This window comes from Littorina saxatilis, linkage group LG17 (genome assembly GCF_037325665.1).
Source record: "Littorina saxatilis isolate snail1 linkage group LG17, US_GU_Lsax_2.0, whole genome shotgun sequence".
NCBI classification, from domain to species: domain Eukaryota; kingdom Metazoa; phylum Mollusca; class Gastropoda; order Littorinimorpha; family Littorinidae; genus Littorina; species Littorina saxatilis.
Genome location: NC_090261.1, coordinates 8,457,880 through 8,477,206, shown reverse-complemented (window position 1 = coordinate 8,477,206; position 19,327 = coordinate 8,457,880). Strand labels below are relative to the sequence as shown.

At 43.1% G+C, this 19,327-nt stretch overlaps 2 protein-coding genes across 8 annotated transcripts in view; one reads left to right on the top strand and one right to left on the bottom strand.

The window, feature by feature from the left end:
- The first annotated feature begins 2,629 nt into the window (after positions 1 to 2,629).
- Positions 2,630 to 13,889, top strand: LOC138952555 (actophorin-like). The gene is made up of 4 exons (XM_070324243.1): positions 2,630 to 3,462; positions 5,689 to 5,821; positions 9,085 to 9,214; positions 9,610 to 13,889. Exons 1-4 carry the CDS (start codon positions 3,460 to 3,462, stop codon positions 9,770 to 9,772), a joined length of 429 nt encoding a protein of 142 aa, XP_070180344.1. The 5' UTR covers positions 2,630 to 3,459; the 3' UTR covers positions 9,773 to 13,889.
- A 2,146-nt stretch (positions 13,890 to 16,035) lies between these two features.
- Positions 16,036 to 19,327, bottom strand: part of LOC138952552 (ryanodine receptor-like) — a 203,506-nt gene continuing 200,214 nt past the window's right edge. For all 7 annotated transcript variants that reach the window (XM_070324235.1, XM_070324240.1, XM_070324239.1 and 4 more), the window contains 2 exons: positions 19,101 to 19,201; positions 16,036 to 18,506 (listed from right to left, as the gene is read on the bottom strand). In XM_070324235.1, the coding sequence (XP_070180336.1) occupies positions 18,359 to 18,506; positions 19,101 to 19,201 (249 nt within the window). In that variant the 3' untranslated portion in view covers positions 16,036 to 18,358. The remainder of the gene's footprint in view (positions 18,507 to 19,100; positions 19,202 to 19,327) is intronic.

Sequence of the window (19,327 nt, the reverse complement as noted above, 5' to 3'; positions counted from 1 at the left end):
ATAATAAAGTTCAGGGAAGCTGGCTTCTTCAGACTCGTTTTTATGGTGATGATGAGACATATGATTATGGTGATGACTATGATTATATACTCAGATCTGCTCAGGCATTTACATTGGATAAGGCAATACCTCCAGTTGGGCACGTATCTGTGCAGACTGGGGCTGTTTGTACGAATTAATTTCTTAAAAACTACCAGTAGCTTTTTAAAGAAATTAAAAAATCTCCACTCTGCAAAGAAAGTATTCAGCCTGAAGCTGTTGATTTTTGGTATGTTTCCATGTGGAGGGGTAGCCTCATCCCGTGTAAAAGTGTGGGCAGGTCTGAGTTAGTAAGGGGCAAATTATCCCTGCGCAATCGCCACCACACTTCATGCTGCGATAGGGATTATGACGTGTACTTGGTCTGTTTTATTTTCACGCAACGTGTAGCGGGCTGGGGAAAAAAAAGAATTACCTCAATAATCTGCAGTGCGTTGTCTGTGCCGCTGACTCTACGCAGGTATAATTTCCCCCTAAGCAGAACGGAAAGGAAGAAAAAGACTGTGCTTTTAGCAACCAATACATACCACCCCCACCAAAACCACCAACACCCCAACCCCCCTCTGTCCCATCCCATCTCCACCCCACCCTCTTGTTTTTCGTTGCCCTACCTTTCTAACCTCAGGTGTGAACGTGGCAAGAAAAGCGGTACCTGTATGTTATCTGCAAGCAGAGATAGAAAAACAGGCAACTAAGTTTAAACAGACACAAAAATATTATGTTAAACAGTAATGTTGGCACGATGCACCAACCTGATGTAATGTTTTGCCTCTTCAACTAAAAACCAAATTGCGAAAACAGCCATATCTTTCTTCGCAGGCCGCAACAGGCACTCAGCCGATTTGGTTCTTCTTGTGATGCCGACATAGTTGAAGGAAGATGTGAAGTGTGTCTTCAGTCTCCTTCTTATTTTGCTCAAAGACATTGTTTTGCGTCTTTCAAACATCCACTCCTGTGGCGCGTAGGAATGCCGCTGTCTTCCGGCTTCAGGGCCGCCAGTTCACTCATTTTGTACACTTCATTTAATTTTTTGGTGTCCAAAATGACAGTTCGCCAAACAGCTGCTCCTGCAGGCGAGGGAGGGGGAAGGGGGGGGGGGGGGGGGTCTCGTCCGACCTTGCTTTGTATTTCGTTCTCTTGCAGTGGGCAGTCTTGGGGTAGGTGGGTAGTTGTCATTGGGGCCTCCTTCTGGAAGTTGCTGGCTTGCAGTTGCATGTCCCTTTGACTGCATTGAGACTGATAATTTCACCAATAGTAAAAGTTGGTTCAAACCAGATTTTCTTCAATGCAAACAAGATTTAATAATAAAATGAAAATCAACGGGGACACGGAGTAATTTCTCGTGTCTCAGTTTTTCCGTCAACTGACCCATGGTCAATGCAGTCACGTGACCTGCGACACGAGTCGCAACTCGTAATTAGAAGTGACACGGCTGGTGGAGCATCGCCGAGTCGTTCCTTATGAAACGAGTCATCTACGATGTTGGGTGCCTGTGGTGAAAAAGGAAATGCATCTCTCAGCGGGGATGCAGCACACAACGTCGGATGCTTATCGTGGGAGTGATCGATGATGAAGTTGATAGAAACGGTGTGTTGTGCAACGGTGCAAAACAGCACAGGCACATGACAATGTTCATCAAGTTTCTCTGAATCTGAAGTCGGAGGTTTCGAAAGTGCTGTCTTTCTGCCGGCCTCTGTCTGTCTGTCTGTGTCTGTCTGTCTGTCTGTCTCTCTCTCTCTCTCTCTCTCTCTCTCTCTCTCCCCCCTTCTCTCTCTCTCCCCCCCCCCCCCCTTCTCTCTCTCTCCCCTCTTCTCTCTCTCTCCCCCCTTCTCTCTCTCTCCCCCCTTCTCTCTCTCCCACCCTCTCTTTCTCTCTCCGGCCCCCTCTCTCCCCCCTCCCTCTCTCTCTTCCCTCTCTCTCTCTTCCCCCTCTCTCTCCCCCCCTCTCTCTCCCCCCCTCTCTCTCTCTCCCCCCCTCTCTCTGTCTCTCCCCATCTCTCTCCCTCTCTCTCCCCCCTCTCTCTCTCTCTCTCTCTCTCTCTCTCTCTCTCTCCCCCCTCGATCTCTCTCCCCCTCTCTCTCTCTGACTCTCAGTTGTTTCTACAGTTTCAATGATAATTTATGCTAAGTTTATCAGTCGAGATATTTTTGTTTGACATAATCATAATGACGCAATATGGACTTTACGACGTAACACGGTTCCCAGAGAACAAGGTCTATTTTGAAGCGCCTGTTGAGATGTGAATGATGCAAACCGCAAGCTTCATCAATCATTGTGTCAATACATCGCTGCTGGCAGAGGCCTATACCTGGAAACACCTCACGGCCTCACACCTACACAAAGTATCATAGCCTACCTGTACAGTAAGTCACTGACTCACTCGCCGAGGCATACCTGCATAAGCCAAGCAGACAGGTAAAAAACCCACAATAACTACCGCCTGTATGACCCTCCCGCTCAGTCTCGCCTTCCTTCTCACTCACCCCTCACCTGCGCTCCACACTCATCGTCTCAACCGCCGTCGTCGCTGGCAGGCAGCGTAGGGAACAGGTCAAAATATCCTCCTCCCCCTTACCTGCCCTTACTCACACACTGACGCACTTTCATATCTCCCCCACCTTGACGGACAGGTAGGAAGGCGCATTTTTATACACCGACAGGCGTTTTCCTCGCAACCCAGGGATGCGATTGTCAGGTTGGGAATGCGAGGACTGCACTTTTCTTCTGACCACATAATTATCTACTCCTCAGAACTGTGCAGAGCGCATTGGAATTGGTTTAATTGGTAAAAACCGTGCTGTGGAAATAATTGGCGACAGCTGTGCATAGTATGCGCTGTATCTACAAGGAATATATTTGAGAGAAAAAAACCAGTGAAAGTTCACCGAAAGCGGGCAGAACGGACGCGGTTTCAGTGTGGAGGGTGAAGAGGAAAAGCCGGGGGAGAGAGAGAGTAGCGTAAGACCAACGCAACCTGTGTGTACGGCCCTGCTTCCCTTATAAGGTGGAGCGCACCTGCCTCTTGTTCCTGGCACCGCCGCTCCGCCAGGTGAAAGTTCTGGGAAAATCCGCACGAACCAAAGAGTTCTGGCACCAACGCTGTGGCACAAGTTCTTCTCTCAGAGCAAGAGTCGCATCTCAGACGAAAAACGGTGTTGTAGTCTTATCCAAAAACTTCGCGAATTAGGTTGCTAGAAAAGTGTACAAGCATCTGGTTGTCAGAGCGGGTTTATCGTGACTGAGATTCACAACAGCAGCAGCAGTAGTCGAGTCGTATCCCTCCGCTTCACAGAGGGAAAGTGTAGTGAGGGAGCGGAAGAGGCTTTCCATCGAGACAGGAAAAGGCTTGGCAACTGTGAATTCCTGGCAGGAGGCAGAAAGTGTGAGTGCTGAAAGCCTCGTGTATTCCACTGTTCCATCATGGTAAGTGTTTTCCTCTTCTGTGCTTTTCTGGATTTGTCTGCCTCTGTCTGTCCCCGTCTGTCCCCGTCTGTCCCCGTCTCAGTGTTTGTAATCTGCCTCTTATCATTTAAATTCAATTTTTTTGTATATATAATGTACAGGAACGTAGAATGTATTTCAATAGTCTTTAATGAGATTGACACCACTTGTTCGTATTGTGTAGAATGTATTTCAATAGTCTCAGTTTAATGAGATTGACACCACTTGTTCGTATTGTGTAGAATGTATTTCAATAGTCTTTAATGAGATTGACACCACTTGTTCGTATTGTGTAGAATGTATTTCAATAGTCTTTAATGAGATTGACACCACTTGTTCGTATTGTGTAGAATGTATTTCAATAGTCTTTAATGAGATTGACACCACTTGTTCGTATTGTGTAGAATGTATTTCAATAGTCTTTAATGAGATTGACACCACTTGTTCGTATTGTGTAGAATGTATTTCAATAGTCTTTAATGAGATTGACACCACTTGTTCGTATTGTGACATTCCATTCTTTTAAATAGGATTAATTGTGCAGGGTTTGGTTTTTATTTAGTCATTTTTGTGTAGTGTTTTTCCACTTAAAGTCATAGAAGTGTACACTATACTTCAGTTGTATCGACACAGTAACTAAACATGATAGGTCACTGGCATCACGGACTATACTGAACTAAACATGATAGGTCAATGGCATCACGTACTAAACATGATAGGTCACTGGCATCACGGACTATACTGAACTAAACATGATAGGTCAATGGCATCACGTACTAGCCTCGGTGTACAGGTGCCACCGACGACGTGTGTACATGACGTCATCACATTGTTTTCATCTGTGTCACGCTGAGGGGTTGGCACGATTAGTGCCGTGACTTTGTGAGACTGACGCGGTTGGTTGGAGGTGAAACTCGGTGACGCACTTGCACAAGACAGTTGTTCTGGCAAACCTTTAATTTGGCATCAGCCGCCTTGTACGATGATCAGTTCTACATCTTGTCTTCGTTGGATGATGTGTGTGTCACAACGTTTGTCAGTGTGTGTGTGTGTTTATGTGTGTGTGTGTGTGTGGTTGTGTGTGTGTGTTTCCTCATTTCTCCTGCTGCCTTTTGTCAACCACTCGATTTAGACTCTCTCATACCGCCTAGGCACTTTTTGGCCGAACCAGCGATTTAGCCGCCTATTCAGTCTGAATTATTCAGTCTCGAGTGCAAACATGTACGTTTGTGTAGTGCAAGCCAGTTATTCCAGTTAAGGTGGTAAGAACATGCAGAACATTAAATTTGATTCGTTCAGGTCATGGCATGTGTGCACCGGGCAGCAAGCCAAGATTCTCAGTTTCAGTCGGAGAAGACAAGTTACGCAAAATTCTAAGCCAGTGCGAACGAAGGCAAAAGAACTTTGTTTCAACCCTGTAATATTGGTGTTATATGAGAAGGGATATATTGTATATCATATTGCCTTTAAGAACGTATCTATTTCCAACACTGACCTGAGCTATATGCCCTTCTTCTCCACGGCTTTGTCAGATTGTTGTCTGAAGGAGAACTAGGTCATCATGTTACTGTGAAAAGGGTCGGCATGCTATTTCGCCCTACGCAGAATCTTGTGTGAATGACAGCCCGTCTGTTTGGGCAAATCAGTCTGCCCCACATCTGTGTTCTTGCTAGCTGTCTCCCACTGTGCACACTGGCTCGGTGGCTTGACTGTATAGTGCCGAACAAGCGTTACTTAGCAACCACACCCAAGCATCAAACTGATGCAGAGCCGTTGTGTTGTTGACTCATTCACGAGTTTTAATTTTTATTTTTAATTATTGTTTTACTAAGTCAGTCAGTTAAAGCCAAACAAATGCCGCCTTAGCTCCGGTTTTACATGCTCAATTCCTATGACGTCATTGGCACACGTTAACGATATTTCGGTTGTGACAGGATGTCCCAGAAATGTCGGGATCGGGATCAACTAAATTAAAACATTTCACACACACCATTTGTCGTACAGCTTTGCATTCAATAGGTTCGGTATTAATCAAATTTAGATGGCTATTTTTGTGATTTATGTACTGATTGCCGGCTGTCCCTATTATTATTGAACATTAGATGGTTATATGATTTAGGACAACTGTTTGATTCTTTGGGCCATTAATGTTGGCTTCCTGGCACCATTGTTTCACATGACGTCATTAAAATGTTGCTATTTTGACAGGCATCGGGTGTGGGTATCCTGGACGAGTGTCTGCGAGCCTACGAAGAGGTGAAGATGGGTCACCGCTGGCTCTACGTCATCTACAAGGTGTCTGAAAACCTCCAGATCTGTGTGGAGGAGAGAGGGGGGCATGGTGAGTGTTCCAGTATTGTTAGTTGGTGTCTCAGTGAAAACCTCCAGATCTGTGTGGAGGAGAGAGGGGGGCATGGTGAGTGTTCCAGTATTGTTAGTTGGTGTCTCAGTGAAAACCTCCAGATCTGTGTGGAGGAGAGGGGGGGGGGCATGGTGAGTGTCCCAGTATTGTTAGTTGGTGTCTCAGTGAAAACCTCCAGATCTGTGTGGAGGAGAGAGGGGGGCATGGTGAGTGTTCCAGTGATTGTTGGTTGGTCCCTTTGGACGAATACCAAAAAACACAAATATTACAGCATGGGGCCTACGGTCGGTGTGGATATATATAGGCACATGCTTTCACAGCCGTCGTACGGCGCGTACCGTAACTACACCCCGACCCCAACGGCCCCCATATCTCTCTCTCTCTCTCTCTCTCGCTCTCTCTCTCTCTCTCTCTCGCTCTCTCTCTCTCTCTCTCTCTCCCTCTCGCTCTCTCTCTCTCCCCCTCTCTCTCTCTCTCCCTCCCTCTCTCTCTCCCTCTCTCTCTCTCTCTCTCCTGTTGGGGTGGCCAGTTTACATCTTCGCAACAGTATATATCAGTCGCTTAAACCGGTAGCCTATATTTTATTGGAGGGGGGGAGGCGGGGAGGCGGGGGAGGACATTTCTAAGTTGACCTTTGTGATCGTATGAGACCATTTGCGAAACCGGCGTTTCCTTTCAATTGGGTTAGAAGAAAAGAAATGTAATCCTACTAAAATAAAGCAAGTGTCGTTTTTAATTCTCCGACAAAAAGTACTGATTACTTTACAATGTCCGTAAAACGAATGCTAATGAAGTCTTCTACGCCAGCGCAAAATGTTGTATGGTAACTGAACTTGACACGTTTCCCTGCAATCTGCCCCAGTACCTTCCTCTGTGCAATATAAACACGTCAAACATGTGTCATGATGCTTGAAATGTCGTGTAGGCTGAGTGCTTTGCCACATGACCTATACCGTGTCACGCTGTGCAGAGCTGGGCAGCACACTGCACTTCTATCAACAAATGTGTGTGGGAGGGGGGAGATGTTTTTGGCTGCACTTCAAATTTCGACAGTCTAGCAAGCAGAAACATATTTGACAGCTCGCAGATAAGGTTCCTCCACAGTTCTAAATTGTTATTTGCTGCTTGGTTTTTAAGTGGAGGGTGTTTAGGGGCAGTGTATACGTTATGTCTTGCTAAAACCAGTCGTATGCGGTTTATTGTTGTTTTTTGTACAGATAAAGGTGTTTTTTTTAAATGATTCCAAAAGAACCGATTCATCATTCAGCCGTCACTGTCGATATCGTCGCTGTTTTTGTACTTCTCTCCCTTCGAGATATGGTTCACTCTTTTCAAAGCTGAAGCCAAATGTTCCATGCCACAGAATTAGGGCCGACTCTTTTTGTGTTACGGGTATAACAGTGTGGTTTCCTTGCCTTTGGTTGGCCAAAACTACTTGTTTCGTAACTAACATTGCATGATTTTCTTTGCCCAACGTTTAGCAAAACTGTTAATTTAACACTGACTGCATGGTTGACCAAGATCGGCCGTAACTACTTGGGTTATCCGTAACACTTTCATGTTCTTTTTCTGTCCGAAATGACAGCGTTTTGGTTTAATCATTCAATTATTTATAAACTCAAACAGAGAGATAACCATTTCTCTTTCTAGCTTCTGCTGGGAGGGATTCACTTTTTTCATGAACATGGAAACAGAGCAGGACTTTTCGCCAACTGATGTGCCCACCAAACTATAGGTTACAATCAGTGGTACATCTTACATGCATCAATTCAGGCAGCCACATTCAGGTTTAGGATTAAGCATATTGGAATACGATAAGAAGAATGTTGTGGTTGAATGTTGCTGTGAGAACATTACATGTTGATTGTTGTTGTGTGCAGATAAGACCTTATTGACATGTTAGTTGTTGTGTGCAGATATGACCTTATTGACATGTTAGTTGTTGTGTGCAGATATGACCTTATTGACATGTTAGTTGTTGTGTGCAGATATGACCTTATTGACATGTTAGTTGTTGTGTGCAGACAAGACCTTATTGACATGTTAGTTGTTGTGTGCAGATATGACCTTATTGACATGTTAGTTGTTGTGTGCAGACAAGACCTTATTGACATGTTAGTTGTTGTGTGCAGACAAGACCTTATTGACATGTTAGTTGTTGTGTGCAGACAAGACCTTATTGACATGTTAGTTGTTGTGTGCAGACAAGACCTCATTGACATGTTAGTTGTTGTGTGCAGATAAGACCTTATTGACATGTTAGTTGTTGTGTGCAGACAAGACCTTATTGACATGTTAGTTGTTGTGTGCAGACAAGACCTTATTGACATGTTAGTTGTTGTGTGCAGACAAGACCTTATTGACACGTTACTTGTTGTGTGCAGACAAGACGTTATTGACATGTTACTTGTTGTGTGCAGACAAGACGTTATTGAAATGTTAGTTGTTGTGTGCAGACAAGACCTTATTGACACGTTACTTGTTGTGTGCAGACAAGACGTTATTGACATGTTACTTGTTGTGTGCAGACAAGACCTTATTGACATGTTAGTTGTGTGCAGACAAGACGTTATTGACATGTTACTTGTTGTGTGCAGACAAGACCTTATTGACACGTTACTTGTTGTGTGCAGACAAGACGTTATTGACATGTTACTTGTTGTGTGCAGACAAGACCTTATTGACACGTTACTTGTTGTGTGCATACAAGACCTTATTGACATGTTAGTTGTTGTGTGCAGACAAGACCTTATTGACATGTTAGTTGTTGTGTGCAGACAAGACCTTATTGACATGTTAGTTGTTGTGTGCAGACAAGACCTTATTGACATGTTAGTTGTTGTGTGCAGACAAGACCTTATTGACATGTTAGTTGTTGTGTGCAGACAAGACCTTATTGACATGTTAGTTGTTGTGTGCAGATAAGACCTTATTGACATGTTAGTTGTTGTGTGCAGACAAGACCTTATTGACATGTTAGTTGTTGTGTGCAAATATGACCTTATTGACATGTTAGTTGTTGTGTGCAGACAAGACCTTATTGACATGTTAGTTGTTGTGTGCAGATATGACCTTATTGACATGTTAGTTGTTGTGTGCAGACAAGACCTTATTGACATGTTAGTTGTTGTGTGCAGATAAGACCTTATTGACATGTTAGTTGTGTGCAGATATGACCTTATTGACATGTTAGTTGTTGTGTGCAGACAAGACCTTATTGACATGTTAGTTGTTGTGTGCAGACAAGACGTACCACGACTTTGTCAACACGCTGAAGGAAGCGGAGAAGCTGAAGCAGTGTCGGTACGCCATCTTTGACGTGCGCTTCATGCAGGGCGACATCCCACAGGAAAAACTCGCCTTCTTCTTGTGGTACGTGGACAATCTTCCAGTGTACTCGTTTTGTTGGGATTGTTATGTGTAGATAGAAAAAGAACGGGTAGGGGTGGTGTTGTTACTGATGGAAGGAAAAGGTAGCTGGGACGTTCTTTTTTCTTCAATTATTGAAAGACGAGAAACGCCATGTTCCTCCTCCATCTGTCTCTTCCTATGCCCCTCCCCTCGACCCCTGAATGAGATCATAAGGGAGCGTGATGCTGTGACTGTAAGATGATGGTTGCTTTGGCAACAAAACTGTACAATTTGTCTTGCCGATTTTTCTTGCCGGTTAATTAGTTTCAGTAAATGACTGCATTGGATTTTCCACCTTGAATTGGTTGCACGTGCATTGCTTTGTGTCATTAAGGAATGTCCCCTTGTCCTTGCAGGTCGCCGGACACTGCCTCCATCCGCCAGAAGATGCTGTACGCGTCCAGCAAGCAGGCGCTGCGCAACAACATGCGGGGCATCCAGGCCGAGATCCAGTGCTGTGACGACACCGATCTCGCCATGTCCAACGTGCTCGAGCGCTGCATGCGCAAGTACACGTGACGCGTCGCGCGCCGGCTTGTCAATCTCTCGTTAAAGCTCGAGCAACATCGAGACCACAACAGAGGGGTGGTTAATAACGACTTTGTCTCAAAATTAACATTTTCTACACCGGTTGGTTGCCGCTTTGACAAACAAGTTAGTTTCTGTGATGTCTGGCCGCGGGAAAACTTTAGTTAATTCCGTTACAACCAGGTTGTTACTTTGGACTCGACGATGAAAGTTTTTGGGTTGGGACACCAAAGTTCGTGGCCGTTGCGACTTACTGTTTTCTCCCACCCAAAGAGAAACGAATGTTTGCCCCAAATGACTCGGTCGCTACGACGATCATGTCACTTGTGCTGTGACGGCGGCGATTGTGAAGAAGCTGAGTTGTCTTCGGACGTTGAGGGACGCTACATAATATATGATCTAGCCGCTGTTGTGAGAATTACGGTTGCAAGGAGAGTGGTTTCATATCAAAACTGTGTTGCTGGTGGCAGTAAGAGGGGCGTGTTCCAGGTGGCCTAGTACAGGTTCACGGTGCGGAATGGAATCAAAGCCGCGACTCTTGTGACACTGTGCGCGCTGCTGTGGGTATCACTGGATAAAATGAAGCCATCTTGGCCGACTTGTGTTGTATAGATATTGTGCCGGTAAGATTACTGTGGACGTTACAACACAGTATGGTGCTATTGTAGATACTGACACGTAGATCTTAGGCTGATAACGATTGTTCTCATAAATTAGTGTACTGAATTTGTTCCCTTTACTTTCTTCTTGCTGGAACCTTGGCATTGGTGTGAACAAATTGACCTTTTGATACAGCTCTCTCTCTCTCTCTCTCTCTCTCTCTCTCTCTCTCTCTCTCTCTCTCTCTCTCTCTCTCTCTCTCAATGAAAGTAATCTGCAATTGTGTTAATTTTCTCAAGGAACCCTTCATTCAAAGGTCCTGTCAGTGTTTAAATGTACGATCAAAAGTCCGGCAAGTGGAGTAGACAATACTGGAAGTGGAATAGATGATACTGAAAGTCACGAGTAGACCATGCAGGCTGTATTTTTAGGGGTCACCAATTGAATGTGCATAATACAGGCATTAACTGTCAGCGTTCAAACTACTTGAGATAAGTACAAGAAGGAACCTGGACTGAAACGATCTCACGGTTTGTTGTGTCCCTTGCTTCGTGGTTTTATCGTAGTCATTAGAGGTTTGTCTGTAACAGAAATGCCTTTCTGTTGTTTGCAACAAAGATTCGTTTGTAGAAAGAGCTGCTTTTGCTAACCAGTTAAAAAGGGAGAGATCCTTAGGGAAAATATTCAGAGATTTCATCTGATGCCGTTTTATTCGCATTGCCTTGTGAACATGTGCACAATAAACTCAAAACAGCGAGACATGTTATCTAAAAGCATCTGAGCTCATGTGGGGGTTTTCCCCGTCGGATGAATTGCTTATTTAGAAAATTTACAATGAGGTGCAAACGTCAAAATTCGAACGAAATCCCTCACATCCAAAACTGTAACAGGAAGAATGTTCTAACATTTATTTCATGTCAGACTTGTCATTGAAATCCATGCCGACCATGACGGGACAAGCCAGATGGTAGCAGTGTCATAAGTCACTTTCATTGTGATTTATTGTCAGTTACAATTTTCCATGTTCCCAGTCAAACCTTTAGAGTCGCTTGTTATGCTAAGTAACTGCCGTTTTAGGTAGAACTGATAGTCAAGTTCGTACACGTTCAGTCCAAGAGAGTTGCATGGTTTATGAACAGCTGTAGCTATCCATAAGTTTGATAAGAAAGGCAACGTTTCAGTCCAGATATGCTGGACACTATTATTTTCTGCGCAGTTTAGTTCCTCGTCTTGCTGCTGAAACTTCCGTAGCTAACTCTTTTACAAATTCATGGGAAAAAAGAACAAACAAACAAACAAAAGCAACAACAAACTTTTTTTCCTACCTTCTCCTCCTTGTTCCGTACTCCTCTAATCACGTGCACGTCTTCCACAGCAGGGTTCCCTTGCTATCAGTTTCACAGCGTGATAGACTAACGGCAGTTCTCATGGCCGATTTACAACCAACTTTACAGCGATTTTTGTCAGAACAAAAAAGTGCTTGAAAATCGCTGCCCATGGGAACAGCACAAACGCTCAGTCTACTTCTTAAAGCCAGCCGTTAGTCGCCCAAAGATTTGTCCTATCTAGGGAGGCATCACAAAGCTAGCCAGAGCATGCATGCAGACAGCTAAATATAGTAGCCACAAACCATAGAGCGCTTCGGGGCATACCGATGAAGAATCGGGGCAAATTTGCTGCTAAAGTAGGGCAGCGCTCAACTGAGTTTTCGAGTCGCTGATAAATCGAAACCAAATAGCTGCGAAATCGCCGGGACTGTTCACATGGCCATCTTCTCGCAGACCTTCTCTCAGCTAGCAACTTCTGAACAACTTCCAACCAACTACAGTCAGGAGAAAGTTGGATGTAATTTGGTTATGTGAACAGGCCTTAACTCAGTGCTTGTATGTTGACCTTTACCGTAGACCCATCAGCAGATCATTCTATGCTGCTTATGGTGAACCTTTGTGCCCAATACCTAAACGTTCACCTGCCTAGTAAGCTAAACAGCTGTACTGTGATATTTTTACTTGTGTACCGTGTTTTGGATGTTTGACCAGATTTTGAGATGCCTTTTCATCCGTAGTCATTCTTTTGTAGACATACATGTAGCATGCCTTTGCGTATGGCATACCGTTTCAAGCATATCCCATCAGTTGTTCACCACATTTCGCGTTTTGTACAGTTCTTTTTCTTAGCCTGAAAAGTTCTAGAATTGCATTCGGTGTTTGTGTTGTTAAGTGTTAAAAATATGTGTCGGCATGCATTGATGTATTTTGTAACAGCCGCACTGCCGTTTGTTTGGCAAAGAAGCAGTGAAGAATTGTAGTAAAATGTCGTTTGACATGTCGCTGCTGGTGCAAGTTTCTGCTTACTGTTAGCTGATGTAGATGCGACGTTTTGCTGTTTGTGCGAGGTCTGCATGTCACGATTCCCTCTCGATCATGTGCATTCCATAGAGTTCTAGCGCCCTTTCTCGCCCGTAGTTCTCGTGTCTCCCGTCATATCCCCGTGTTTTGGTTGATCCCTCCTCGACAGTTTAACTGACTTGGCCAGTTGCTTTTCGTTTGTAATGAACTAATAATAGTGGACATACAGGACAGACAATGCGCTTACTTCCAGACTGTAAAGGCTGACATGTGCACGCACAAAGGTTACGCTGCAAATTATTTGGTGTTTTCAACTTGCTTTGGTTAGATCATAGACCTATAGGTCCCTGGTTAGATTAAACACATTCGCCAGCTTATCATAGCTAGCAACGTCTTGTGACAGCTTCCGTTCATAGCTAGCAACGTCTTGTGACAGCTTCCTTTTCTTTCTTTATTTGGTGTTTAACGTCGTTTTCAACCACGAATGACAGCTTCCGTTCATATAGTTAATTGGTGTGCATGTTTAATCACTTATATTTTTGTCAATCGTTTGATCTTGACTAGCCTACCCCGCGCGGGTTAGGGGGAAGAATTTACCCGATGCTCCCCAGCATGTCGTGAGAGGCGACTAACGGATTCTGTTTCTCCTTTTACCCTTGTTAAGTGTTTATTGTATAGAATATAGTCAATGCTTGTAAAGATTTTAGTCAAGCAGTTTGTAAGAAATGTTGGGTCCTTTGTGCTGGAGGCTTGCATTCTCCCAGTAGGGTAATATGTTGTGCTGCGTTGCAAGCCCCTGGAGCAATTTTTTGATTAGTGCTTTTGTGAACAAGAAACAATTAACAAGTGGCTCTATCCCATCTCCCCCCCCCCCCCCCCCTTTCCCCGTCGCGATATAACCTTCGTGGTTGAAAACGACGTTAAACACCAAATAAACAAACAAATTTCTCCATCTCTCTGCCTCTCCCTATCTTTCTCTGTTTACGTCTCTCCCTCTCGTTATTATTGTTCTTTTGTTACTGCTCTTTGGTAGATACTAGGCATTTGATACATCCAAGTGAATAACCCAAACCGATTGTTTTTCTGTTTCACGTGAGACGTTTAGATTGTTTTTATATCGTGATCATTCAGACTGCAATAAAGCACACATAATGAAAGTAGTTACGGTTTAGTTTACTCTTTATTCTGTACCAGTATGGTCTGCATGTCTGCCTGTCTGTCTCTCTCTCTCGTTCGTCACAGTAATCAACTGATTATTGTGTGTGTGTGTGTGTGTGTGTGTGTGTGTGTGTGTGTGTGTGTGTGTGTGTGTGTGTGTACGTATGTGTGTGTGTGTGTACGTATGTGTGTGTGTGTACGTATGTGTGTGTGTGTACGTATGTGTGTGTGTCAGTGTACGTGTGTGTGTGTGTGTGTGTCAGTGTACGTGTGTGTGTGTGTGTGTGTGTGTGTGTGTGTGTGAACGTACGAATGTGTGTGTGTACGTGTGCGTATGTGTGTGTGGGTGTACATGTGTGTGTCGCTGTGTGTGTGAGTTTACATGTGTCAGTGTCGGTGTAAGTGTTTGCCGCGGCCGTGTGTACTCGCCCTACCCCTTCCTCCACCACGGTTTGCCCAATCTGTCTGACTCGAGACGTTCAGACTTCACGTGCTTTTGTGTGTGTTGGTTGTCGCGTGCTAAATTTAAGTAATCTAAATAACACTATGCACCTCAATGTAACTCGCAGGCTAGGTGTAATAGTGTTAAAATTGAATGCGTTCTTTTTGAAAGCCGCGTGGCCGAGCGGTATAGTCGCCGGTTCAACTGAGTCTTCTAATTGTGAAGCTGTGTGTTCAAATCCAGCTGAGGGAGGTGTTTTGTTTATTGTTTAAGCTAGTTCTTTACACCTCCTCTCCGAGATAAATGTAATGAACTTTTAATTCACACGTGATGATTCAGAACAAAAATGTGTGCTTGTACTTGTCTCAGCAAGTCTCTCCCTCTCCTCTCTCGCTCACACACACACACATGAAACTCTTCCACTCTTAAAAGCAACCTCTCTCACACACACATACACACACACATCTGCAAACACACGTAACTGTTTCTAGCAGAAAACGTCTCTCCCTTTCTCTCTCTCTCTCTCACACACATGCATCCCTCACTCTCATTACGGTCAACTGATCGCACTGTCTCTCTCTTTACCTGACCCATACACACAAACTCACACACACCTACAAACACACACATAAACATACATACACACTAAACTTTTTCCAACAGCCAACCCCTCTCTCTCACACACACACACTGAACTCACTCCTAGAAGTCTCGAGTTCCATTACGTCTGTGTTGCCAGTGAACAAGAAATTTACGATTAACAGAATGGTCATTACGGACCTTATGACAGAAATTTGTGATAGCCATGCCAAGTCATTAAGCTAAAACTCTTGACACATTTATCAACATGTTTAATGATATGGTTCCTTTCGTACATTTCTTAATTGTTTTAGGAAAACGGCCAAACGGAGCTCGTGATTTAATCAATCAATCAATATGAGGCTTATATCGCGCGTATTCCGTGGGTACAGTTCTTTTTTTATTTTATATTTTTTATTTTATGCAATTTATATCGCGCACATATTCAAGGCGCAGGGATCCATCACCAACCTGTGCCTGCGGTCAAGAAGACCAAACAGCGGAACACATCTTACAGCGATGTCCCTTACTAGATGAGGAACGAAAAGAAGTGTGGCCGTCACCAACTCCCTTGCAGACCAAACTATACGGCAGTCGACAGGAGTTGGAGAAAACGACAACATTTATCACCAGTGCTGGACTGATTGTGTAACCTCTGCGAACGCCAAGAAGAAGGCGCAGGGATTTATTTATGCCGTGTGAGATGGAATTTTTTTCACATCGGCCAGCAGATCGCAGCCATTTTGGCGCATATCCTACTTTTCACGGCCTATTATTCCAAGTCACACGGGTATTTTGGTGGACATTTTTTATCTATGCCTATACAATTTTGCCAGGAAAGACCCTTTTGTCAATCGTGGGATCTTTAACGTGCACACCCCAATGTAGTGTACACGAAGGGACCTCGGTTTTTCGTCTCATCCGAAAGACTAGCACTTGAACCCACCACCTAGGTTAGGAAAGGGGGGAGAAAATTGCTAATGCCCTGACCCAGGGTCGAACTCGCAACCTCTCGCTTCCGAGCGCAAGTGTGTTACCACTCGGCCACCAAGTCCTTAATTGATTTAAGAGCAATCAATAAACTTTTTTCTAACTTGCTTAAAGCAATCAACCAACAAATCAATCACTTTGTGAAGGATGGACTGGATTTATTGTTCAAACAGGGCACACACACGCACATGCAAGCAAAAGTGGAAGAAACTAGAAAGCAAAATACACATAGATAAGGGACAAAATGTAAGGGAAATAACCAAATGCATGCTGCAGAAAACATTCCTAAAAGACGGTGAGCAGATAGAGAGCATCATAACTTTCGCACAGAGTTTCCCCTGATTTCTTTCAATCACAGATCGGTCACGTACAGGAGACGGTCTCTGCAAACACAAACAATAAAGCACAGCCAAGGAAGACTCGCATTGAGACAGATATATCAGAATTAAATTAGAACAAAATGTTGGTGTTATTTACAGTTGAATGTAACATGAACGGATCCAATGGCATCTCTAGTACTGTACATTTTGATTGGTAATGTCAAACAGTCCTTCAACACTTTTAGAGTACAGACTACATTACTTTTGAATACGCTTTCGTAAATTTTCGTTTAAAATACAAGCTCCACATTTTCTGATCAGTGAAAAAAGGATTATAATTAAACACTATAACTATAGCACATGATCAAAATATGTCTTCATATTGCACATTCCATGGATGGAAAAACGTGACAGAGAAAGAAAAAAAAACACTACACATTTAACATAATGATAAATAAACCGTCAGCATTATCACTAGACAATAAAGCGGCAATATCAAAATGAATTGCACAGAAAGATTGACATTGCACTTCTCCATTAAAATAAACATTGCACCAAGACGGACTGATTGGAGATCACACAGTAAGTCATCACACTGAAATAAAATGTCCAAAAGGATTAGAGAACTGTACACAAATCTACATCTATAAAGCACCGTTCATGTCACAAAAATCGCCCCCAAAGCTTCGACAGTAATACAAGTGCAAGGTGCACAAAAACAAATCAATCAATGAAACAAAACTTTTTTACTTCTTATATCACACTTCAGGTCAGGTTTGATTCAGTCTCATATAACCAGTGCAACAATGTCAAATTTTTATTTATAAAAACTTCACTTGTGAGATGCAGAAAAACTGTTACATGGGCCAAAATAGAGTCCATTACATCGACTGTTATAATGTTTCAAGCTCCATTTTTGAGCATTACAATATATACACTAAGAGCACATTTTCATTGTCATGCTAAACTTGATATTCATGACAAGTACATTGTAAAATATCTGCAAATCTTCCTGTTATGTTGAAACATTTTATAACCTAATTACACCATAAACATCTCTTCTTGGGCACATAACAATTACCTTGCTTGCCTGTCATATTCTATCTGATCATTAAAACACACTACCTTACACGATAAAGATTTCACTGCTACATCCAATAACATCAACAATTCTGGGAAAACTGGAAACACACTCAGTAATGATTTATTTTCCTCATGAAATGGTGTGGATCATGATGACACACAAAAACACAAAACAAAGCAAAACCCAGAAAATCGACAGTTTATCATGATAATTCTAGGAAAAAACTCAAATCTAATGTGTAAGATTACCCTGGCAAGAATGTTTGTAAGAAACACACTAAGAAGCACATCTTAGGGTCCAGCAAACTAGCACAACGGAAGTCATGTAACTGTAATCCACCGAGGAAACAGTCTGTCACAATACATTTGCTTATAAACTTTGTGATGTGACATTATAAACCCTTCACATCACCATCATACACCCGTCATTGTGTGACGGGCAGTTTTGGGCGGAAAATCAGCAGTATAGAAAACGACACGCCAGCGTTGTATTCGAAAGGCCAGCAGATCCTTTTGTCCCGTCACGTGATCACGATGGGTCATGAAACCCATAATTCACTTGTTAAAATAATGTCTCAATAGATGTATTCTAGCATTAGGCTCTACCACACACAGTAAGAACTGAAACATGTAGAAAGTATGAAGTGTCATTTCAGGCTAGCAGCAGCTAGGGCGAGGCTAACTCCTCCCCCTCCTCTCCACACATCCCCTCCCCCCACTCCCCAGTCTATGGGCCTCACTTTTCACTATTGCCAATTAACAACTCACACTTTAAGTACAAAAAACAATACCTCATACAAAACATCAAAACTTCATTTTAAAAACAATAATAAAGTTTTTAAAAGGTAACAAAAAATGTAATAATCAATAATAACAGACAGTAACATCCACAAAATTAAACTCATATCTACTGAGATAAGGCCCACAGACTGTGTACGTCTAACACACGTTATATCCTCAAGCCCAGCCAGCAGGCTTGCCAAAGAAAGACGCGGCGAGTGTGACCAGGCCGGAGACAGTTCTCTCCCTTACACTGAGCGACACGATAGACACTTCTCTATCCTGAGGGGTCTTCGTGCTGCTTGATGAAGCAATCGCCGACGGGGAAGAAGTCCCAGCAGCGCTGTTGGTAGAGCTCCCACACGTAGGTCTCCTGACCCGTGTACTCTGTGTCCGGCTTGTTGATCAGGTGCATGATGAAGAACCTGCACACATGAGACGCACACATTAAGACATAAGATTATTTATTGTCCAAACAATTAAACAATGGATGGAAAAGTGTGGTTCATCTGCTCTTAAAAATTCTGGTTATGATAAAATAAAACGAGTATAATAGTGTGCAAAACAGATCAAATATAAATGTACAAAATTTAAATACACAACATTCATTCAAAATAAAAAAAAACATTCTGTATTTTGCCTTTGCTTCGAACTTCATAAGATGTGGAATTCGATCTAGACCATTTTCACCATACGCGTGTACTTTCTGTCGATTGTTCCAAAAATTTGGGAAACATGATAATAATTAACGGAATTACAAAACATCTTCTGAACTTACTCATTCTGTTCAGACACCTTCAAAATGTGGACACTTCTTCAAATATGGAAGGGAAGTAAGCGGTCTAAATAATACACAATGAACATAATGGTCAAGACATATGAATTTTACCTTAGTTGAAACACAATCACAGCGCTGAAAGTCAACAAAATGGGGCATTGGCCTTTGGCGAGTAGATTGACATTTCTACTCACCATTTTCAGACCTAAATCATTTTTGGAGAGAAGAAGTCTGTACTCACATGTAATTTGCAAAGTTGTGTTCATTCATCACGTGTTTTTCAAAGCCGTGCGGTACTTTGTCGAAATACTCCTTGCCAATACCACAGATGAAGCACTTGGACTGGAAAAAGAAACAAGAAAACACAAGCTTTATTTCACTTTTGCTGTCATGAAAACATGCTCACTTTTTACACAGAAGACACCAACTAAATGTAAAAGATAGCAAGCCTAACAAGTGAAGTTGTGC